The 8834-nt window shown below is 43.7% G+C and overlaps 1 protein-coding gene across 1 annotated transcript in view; it reads left to right on the top strand.

Moving 5' to 3' along the window:
* The first annotated feature begins 454 nt into the window (after positions 1 to 454).
* LOC105297307 (maestro heat-like repeat family member 5) overlaps positions 455 to 8834 on the top strand; it is a 20522-nt gene continuing 12142 nt past the window's right edge. Inside the window, exons 1-7 of the mRNA XM_023535196.1 lie at positions 455 to 566; positions 3458 to 3580; positions 3939 to 4091; positions 4812 to 4934; positions 5352 to 5431; positions 6044 to 6179; positions 7698 to 7811. Of these exons, the coding sequence (XP_023390964.1) occupies positions 513 to 566; positions 3458 to 3580; positions 3939 to 4091; positions 4812 to 4934; positions 5352 to 5431; positions 6044 to 6179; positions 7698 to 7811 (783 nt within the window). The 5' untranslated portion in view covers positions 455 to 512. The remainder of the gene's footprint in view (positions 567 to 3457; positions 3581 to 3938; positions 4092 to 4811; positions 4935 to 5351; positions 5432 to 6043; positions 6180 to 7697; positions 7812 to 8834) is intronic.

Here is an 8834-nt window from a genome sequence, read left to right as displayed (position 1 = left end):
AGGTAGACAGGGCAATGTGCAGCACACAAGGATAAAGGCCATTGAAATTCAGTGGAGGGAGAGAAAGATTACATAAAGTTTTTCAATTATGTAATTTTTATTTTAAAATAATGCAAATTTAAGGAACTGTTTTTATTTCCTAGCTAGAAGTAGGGAAGTATGTGGATTAGGGAAGTATGTGGATTAGGGAAGGCTCCTAACAGATGATCCCTAAGAGGCTAAAAAATTAGAAATTCAGCTTTCTCTTCTCTCTAACTTGAGCTCCTGCTCGATAGGATTACTACCTCATCCAGATGGCCCCAGAGAGCAAGAGGGCCATGGTGGAGGATAGGGCAGTGGGTGAAGGTGGTGGCTGATAGTGACAAAGCTAGTCTTGGAAATGCATGTTCCCCAGGCTGCCCTAACCTCATTCCAAGCTATGCATGACCCCACACTTCTACCTCTCCTAGGCTTTCCTATATAAATTATTTGGCTTCACTCTGAGGACTTCAAGGAAAGTAAGTCTGGTGAAGATGATGCTCTCCTCCATCTTGCAAACTGCCCATGAGGAGCTTCAGGAGAGGGAGGTGAGATAGAGGGCACTGGCAAAAGCGGGGAACATTTTTAGTTTAATAGGCAGGATGGCAAGGTGGCTAAAGGCTCGGACCTGGCAAGCCAGACCACGTGGGTGGAATTCCAGCTTTGCCACCTACTAGCTATGTGCCCTCAGACAGGTTACTGAACCTCTCTGAGCCCCAGGTTCCTCCTCTACAATGAGGATATGGTACCATCCTCATGGCATAAATCCTAAAAAGTTTTTTCATTTTGACATAATTTCATACTTAAAGAAAAGTTGCAAAAAAATTCCCTAAAGATATACTGTTTACTCTTTTCCCAGATCCCCAATATCTTAACATTTTCCCATGTTTGCTTTATCATTCTCTCTTTCATATAAATAATATCATTTATTTATCAACTTTTTATTATTGTATTTTCTTAATTTGAAATGGAAGTTGCAGTCATGATGTCCATTTACCGCTAAATACTTCGGCGTGTATTATCTAAAAATAAAGTTATTTTCTTATATAAGCACAGTACAGTGATCCAAATCAGAAAATCAACATTGCTACTATAGTATTATCTAATTTACAGAACTGATTTAAAAATCATCAATTGTCATGTTGATGTTTTTTAGAACAAAAGAAAAATATTTTTTTTTCCTCTGGTTCAGGATCTAATTTAGAATCAAATAGTATATTTAGTAGTCATTTCTCTTTATTCTTCTTTAATCTAGAACAAGTCCTCATTTTTATCTTTTATTATTTAAAAAATGTACAGATCAGTTATTTTGTAAAACGTCCCTCATTTTTGGTTGGTCTCATATTTCCTCGTGATTAGATTTAGCTTATGCATTTTTGGTGGGAATGCCACAGAGGTGATGTATGTCCTAGGTGGTTTTGAGGATTAAAAATGAAAAAGCGCTTAGAACAATGCCTGGCACATAAGTACTCTCTAAGTGTTGATTACTGGTAGCATTGGTGTCCATGTTTTCAGGTCTTCCCTCTCCCGTGCCCCTCCCCTGCCAGATTCTCAGAGCATCCTTCACCATCACGGTTATCAGCAGGTATTTACCAAGCCCAAGTTGCAAACAGTATCAGTGGGGAGACAAGACATGTACAGGAAGGAAACAGCTAACTACATAGAATAGCCTTACTAAAGGCTACATGAGTGGTCACTGAGGCATAGTGGCTGCATGGGGTGGCTGGGACTTGGGCTTGTTGGGGTGAGTTTAGGAGAAGGAGAGAGAAAGACATTAGAATTGACATAATATTCTGAGTCAAGATTAGAAAGCAAGAACTTTGGGGGCCCGTCTAGAGAATAGTCAGTGGTCTGGTGGGACTGGAATGCAGAGTTCTTTGACAAGGAAGTAAAGGTGACCACTTTTACTTCACTCTGCCAGCACTTGGGGACAAATTGGATATAGAAGATAAATATAAAAAGGAGAAGGATGTCCAGGATGGTTCCTGGGTTTCTGGCATCTCAGCGGGAGGAGAATGGTATTCTTCACTGAGACCAGAAACCCAGGACAAAAGAGGGAGGAAGATGATCCATTCAGTTTTTGACTACGAGGGGTTGGAGTGCTCAGGTATAGCTCAGGTATAGATGGAGATGTCTGGTAGCCATGTAGATCTGGAACTCGGATCTGGGCTTGATGTCTAGATTTGGGAAACATTGTATTTTCCCTGTTTATAAAAAAGGGATGATAATGTTTATCTCAAAACTTTAGGGTAAGGATCAATGAAATAACATGTATAAGGCTGGTACAAACTAAACACCAGTAATCTGATGATGTCAGTTTTGCTGCTGCTGATGACAATAATCATGATGAGTGGAAGCCATGGCTAAGGGAGGGCATAAGAAAAGGGACAGAATAGAGCCCCATTCTGATACTCCACTAGTCCCTGCTTTCTAACTAGGTAAAAATTTCCCTTCATCTACTTGGAGTTCAAAAATCTACAGTACCACCAATACTTTATCCCTTCTCAAGGATCTGTGTCCTAGAGCCTGTCACTATCCCCAGGTCCTGTCCACTCTGCCTTCTCTTGCTGTTAAGTCTTAATGGCAGCCCTTCCTGCCCAAATGAGTTCGCGAACAGCTGGCACCTGCATGTCTGATTTGGGTGTTTCTTTAGCTCTGTGCTCAGTTATCCTTGTTGAGTACACTCTAGGAAGAGGCTTGGCTGAAGTCACGAGGGCCTGCTACGAGGCAGAGGAACTGAAGTTAAAGACTGTTCCTGGCAGGAGCCACAGAATCCCCAAGCCTACATGGGTTTGGCTCTCCCTGGGTTGTTGATTCCCAGACCCACACTTCTAGCCCCAACTTCCAGACCCACTGGCACCAACACCATTTCCTCTTAGTTGTTCTGCCTCCCATACAACAAATCCAGAAAGACACTCCTTCCTCCCTCTCCAACCTATAGGCCCCCTTTTCCAATTGCCCATTTTGGTTAGAGTTACTGCTGTTTCCTGTTCTTCAGAACTGGAAATACTGACATTGTCTCTGAGTCTTTCCTCTCTTCTGTCCCCTCTCTGATCAGCTCTCAAGTCCTGTTGATAAGGTGTCTGGGATTTGTTCTTCCCCTCTGTTCCCTCCTCAGAACAGCCCGTCTCTGATTTCCTAGTGCATATGAGTATTCTCTATTGTGCGATGTAGGATTTGATAATACCAAGATTTTGTAAATATGGCTTCTAATTTGTCTTAATCTGGGATAATTTGCTTCTTGAATTACTTCTTGCAAAGATTTTGGGTCTCCATCTGGATTTTAAACTGTTCCAGTCCGGGGAACCAAATTCTCCTTCCATTTCTTTTCTCTCCCTTTTCTCTCCCTTCCTCTTTTAATCCCTGCTTCTGGGGGAACAAAGCCGGTGCTTGGCTCATCCAGAGCTGTAACATGAAGTTGAGACTATCCCTGTTACAGGGCATTGCTGTGGCGCTCAGTATCGTGTCCATGAAACATCTAACAACAGTCCTGGACCAACTGGAAGTTTATAGTGCTATCCTCACGGACAAGGACTCATCATCCATCCTCCAATTGATGAAGGTGATGACATTCCCAGGGGGGCTCTGCCAGCCTCCCACACAAAGCCTTTTAATGCATCCCCATCATCCCAGCCTCTTCACTTCTCTGAGTCCTCGTGACTCCAAAAAAATGCTTCTCTTTCCCTCTGACCAACTGTGGGGAAGTTTCATTCTCTTCTCTCTTTCCTTCAATTCATGTCCACACTTCAGGCTCTGGTATACCAGCTGCACCCCCTACTCTCTCCAGCTGCTCATTATTCCATAGCCTCATTTTCTCTTCTGCACCCTCTGGACAACCTTTTCTTCCCTGAACCTTCATTTCTCCAGCAGGCAAGGGGGATAAGGTGAGGAGAAAGCAAGTTTCCCCTTTCCTCCTACAGGAACATCAGCAAAGGGAATGGGGGCTGGTCTGTAACACCATCTACTTAAGCTATAGCAAGATTATTTTAGAGAGCAAGGGAGCCATCTTCACGCATTTAGATGCCATCCTGGCCTTGGTCCTGCAACACTACCACAACTGCATTGTGGAAAAGGTACTTCCTGCTTACTCTGCTTCTCCAGCATCCCATCCCTGCCCTCTCTTCTCCAAAGTCAAGATGCCTGGCCTTGGATGGGACTCGGGATGGGGCTAGTATGGTTACATCCTCTCTCACATTTCAATCATTTCACTTAATCATGCTTTTCTGAGACACTAACTGGCCCAAGGAGGAGACCACAATAACTTCAGGTCTGTTGAAAGTGTCTCCTTCTCTGATGGCCTGCTGCGTAACATGCCTTTGGGCTCTTCACTGCCCTCTCTGATGAAGGGATGAGTAAAACCTAAATTTCTTAACATTCATAAAAAGAAGCATTTAGGGGAGGTAGAGGGACCCCCGTACTATTTTCTTGCCTTTGCTGTCTGTCCAGAACATGTGTCCCCAGGATTGGAGAAGAACCTCTTCCCAATCCCAACTACACATCTTTTGGTAGAACTTATTCAAGGGGAAGACAATATGTTGAGAGATAAGGAAGTTAGACCTATCCTAATTTAAGAGTTATGTGAGGAAGGGGCTCCAGAGGGGGTTGATGAGAGGGATGACCCTATGTCCTATAGAGATGCCCTGGGCTGCCCTCAGCGGAAAGACACAGAGTGCCAACCTAGGGAAGGCTACAGAAGGCTTAGCTCTTCATCCTGCAGACTTCGTGTAGGAAGTGTGCCCTTGCCCCAGGATCATTCCCACCTTGGAGGTCTCTGAGCATATTTGTTCATTCAGGATAAGAACCTGAAGCTGGATTACCTGAATGCCCTGACCACACTGACAAACATCCTGAGCAGCCAGCGCAAGGCCTTTCAATTCAATTTCCCCCACAAACTAGACATCGTAAACCTCATGGTGGTAAGTACTTCTCAGGAGGATGGAGGTGGGAACGCAGAGAGGAGGGAAGATGTGTCCTCGTGGAAACCATTGGTAGTGCTCTTAAGCTAGGCCTGGAGGGTCAAAGTCCAGACTTTCAGTGTCTTTTTCGGGCCTCAGTGTTCCTTTTCCCATCCTCAAGGCAGGGGTGAGTGCAGCAGGGGAGGAAGTAGGAGAAAGGTGTTATCCTCAGAGTCTTCGGAAGTCCCTGAAAATTCTGGGTTCTATCTTCACAGCCTGGAGTGAAGGGAGGTGGAGGCAGGGAAGAAAAATATCTTAACCTTCCTCTTGGGGTGTGTGTGTATGTGTGTGTGTGTGTGTGTGTGTGTGTGTGTGTGTGTGTGTGCGCGCGCGTGTGTGTGTGTGTGTGTGTGTGTGTGTGTGTGGTGTGTGAGATAGGAGCTAATCAAGGAGGAGCCACCGAACTTCATCTCCAGTTCCATTAGGCAGATGGCAATGAATATCGTCACAGACTTCAGGTAACAACACGCTATCCACTCTGCCTTCCTTGTCTTGGCTGTATTTCAGCTCTTTATTCCCTGGTTCACCCATCCTCCCCCCACCCCGCCCTTATATTCTGCTTCTGCTTCTAGCATAAGAGAGTAGTAGATATTTACTGGACAGTGTCTACCACTTCCTTTTGCCAAGATTTTTTGGATGGGATTTTTGGAGCACCAGAGACTGCCTCTCCCATCTCCACAGGCATTTGTTATCACTTTTGTCCCAGGCTTCCTTCTGCTCTCAGTGCTGTCACTTACTAGGCACCTCCATTTCCATAACTGATCCCCCATTCTCTCAAAACCTCTGGGGAACCAAAGATTTATTATATCATCCCAAATTATCAGTACCCTTTCCTGTAATAGTCATGCTTCTTCTCTTTCCCTTATATCCCTTTTTTTCCATCTTCCTGGCTCTCTCCACCTTTTCTTACTGTTTCCTACCTTTCCTTTTTTATTACCCTTTGTTCTGGTATTTTCCTCTTTCTTGCTCCCATCTGTCCCTCCATCTCCACTATCTCTCTCTGTATCTTTCTCAGCTGTTATTCCTGGCCACCACTGTCTGGTTACACTTCTTCTCTTCTTTGATCTTAGGAATCTCAGGCCCCTCTTAGAGATAGAAGAGAGAACAGAGCTACTACGAACATGCTTCAAGGGAGTGCTGAGCCTGCCACCTAGAGACATTTTGCGTAAGGAGGCTGCCCGTTCCAAGGAGGCCCAGGCCGTTCTGGTAATTAATTCTTTGATATTCGTCTCTTTGGTTTTAATTTTTTTTTTTAATTTTTCAAGAGGATGAGAACTATAGGCTTGGCAGTTTTATGTAAGAATCTTCTGTCTTTAATAAAAGCAAAAATCATTGGAAGGAAGACTTCCTGTGAAGAAGGGGTTGTTAGTTCTTGTAGTCTGAACTCTACTCCTTTGATCTACTTCCTTCTTAGAGTCACTCATCGATTACTATTCTGCCACCACTTTAATATTCTGGCCCAAAGGCAGACACACTCAGTCCTTCCCTTTGTAACTGTCATACAATTAAAACCAGGCTGGAAGTTTCAAACATGATTTTACTAAAGGCTCATAGTTAAATGAATTTAGGGAGCCCCAGGAGCAAGAGATCTGAGCCCATTTTCTACAGGGTCTATAGTGTTACCTTGAGGGAGGGAATAAGGACTCAATTTTTAATTTATATTTCTATGTTTAATTCCTAGGAATTCTTTCATGTTCTCTGATTATTCTTTTATTTTGATTGATTCTTCTCGTTTTATTGATGACTTAGTCTCTTGAATTTTTTCAAGGATATTAACTTTAAAAAATAAAAATGCCTACTATTTACTAAGTTAGTTTAATTTTTTAAGATCAGTTTGTTCATCTTAGGCCTTCTTTTCATCAGATGTTTTGTGATCCTTCTTCTTCAGTTCATATTTATTTATGGTATGAAAGAAGGACTGGTACATACAGAAAGGGCTGGTTGTATTCCCATGAGGCCTTCCTCAGTGCAAATCTGGTTAGGTGGGGGACGATATTTTGGTAGAATTTCCCTGCGTTTGGGGCAGGCTAGGAATTCTAACTGCCCCAATAAGAATAGCTTTACTCTGAGGTAGGTTGCTTTCCAGGACTTTATTCCAGGGAGAGCTGTCTTTCTTTTTCTTTCCCCCTCTTTGTCAGTTTTAGTGGTCCAGAATTATCGCAAATGTTGCTTTGGTTCTCCCCACAGCCCTCTACCATTAGGAACCCTCCTTGGCAGACCACCTGCTTTCTTTATAAGGTTTATAAGGTTTGGAGCCAGGGCCACTTAGTTTACTAAAGGGCAAGAGGGAGAAATCTACTGTCCTAGCTTTTGTGAATCAGTTACCTTGCAGACTGCCAGGCCTGTCCTCTTCCCGCCCTGGAGCCACCCAGCCTCTCAGTCATGGCTGCTGAGTGAAGCTGCACCCACTGGGAACAGAGTCCCAGATAGCTCAAGTTAAGGAGTGAGGATTGAGGGGGCAGGGTAGCTGTGTTGTCAAGGAACTCCTAGTCTACCAGGACAAACTGTACAGTAGGCAGACCTTTGTGTTCTGGTGGAAACAACAGAGGCATTTGTTCAAGTTAACAGTGGGCAAGGGGTTCTTGAAATTTAGGGGGAATCTTTTGGGGCAGGATTTTTCAAAGAAGGCTTCCTGGGAGAGCCAGAATGCTGAGCAGAGTTTAGAAGGAGGGTTGGGGCTGATAATCAGCTTGGCAATTCTTTGAATCCCTCTTCTCCCATCAGGATCTATTCAAGGAGACCCTAGAATCCCTCCTAAGGCTAATGGAGACACTTATTGTTGAGATGCCCACTCGGATCCAGAACTGCTTGGAGGTCAGTGGGAAGGAGCCCCTGCAAGTTGGTGTATTCATTTCCTAGGGCTGCTGCAGTGAAGTACCACAACTGAGCGCCTTCAAACAACAGAAATACATTCTTCCACAGTTGTAAAGGCTAGAAGTCAAAAATCAAGGTATCAACAGGATTGGTTCCTACTAGAGGCTCTGAAGGAGAATCTGTTCCAAGCGCTTCTCCTAGCTTCTAGAGATTCCTGGCAACGTGTGTGTGTGTGTGTGTGTGTGTGTGTGTGTGTGTGTGTGTGTGTGTGTGGTGCGCAGACAGCAGTCATTAGGTTAGGGCCTACCTGAATCCAGTATGAACTCACCCTAACTTGAATTCATCCAAAGACCATACTGCAAAACAGTCGCATTCTGAGGTTCTGGGTGGACATGAATTTTGAGGGGACACCATCAACCCAGTCCAGTTGGGAATGGAATAGAACAAGATGGGCAAACTAAGGGGTAGAATTGAAGGGGTAGAAGGTTGGGTGCAGAGCTTTTAGGGAAAGGAGAATAAGGGCTAGGATACAAATAATGGCCTTCCCTTCGGAAGAGAAAACTTCCTTCTTTCTTCCCCTTCAAGCATTGCTGCAATCAGCATCTCTCTCTCTCTCTCTCTCTCTCTCTCTCTCTCTCTCTCTCTCTCTCTCTTTCCTTCCCTCTTTTCATTTATCGTAGAAATGAACTGCCATACACTACAGGTCCAGATTCTGGCTTTGCTATTAGCTGTGTGGCCTTGGGAAATTATTTAACTTTGGTTCGCCTCAGTTGTCACCTAGAAAATAGAATAACAATAGTACCTAGTTAATACGGTCATTTAGTAATTGAATGAGATGTTTATAAAGTGCTTGAGGTGAGATATAGGTTCAAATTAAATGCCCATTTTAAAATTGTCTTTTTATTGACTTGATTTATTTTATGCTAATGTCACTGTGATACTTCAGCCTTCTCCTGAAAATCTTGTTCCCCAATTACCACATGAAATTTAAGATTTCTTTGCAGTTCCTTTTTTTGTCAGAATGTAAACTGCTAAGGACTATAGTCA

This window comes from Pteropus vampyrus, unplaced genomic scaffold (assembly GCF_000151845.1).
Source record: "Pteropus vampyrus isolate Shadow unplaced genomic scaffold, Pvam_2.0 Scaffold137, whole genome shotgun sequence".
NCBI lineage: Eukaryota > Metazoa > Chordata > Mammalia > Chiroptera > Pteropodidae > Pteropus > Pteropus vampyrus.
Note: the sequence above shows the minus strand (reverse complement) of the source record. Positions and strands in the feature narration are given on the sequence as shown.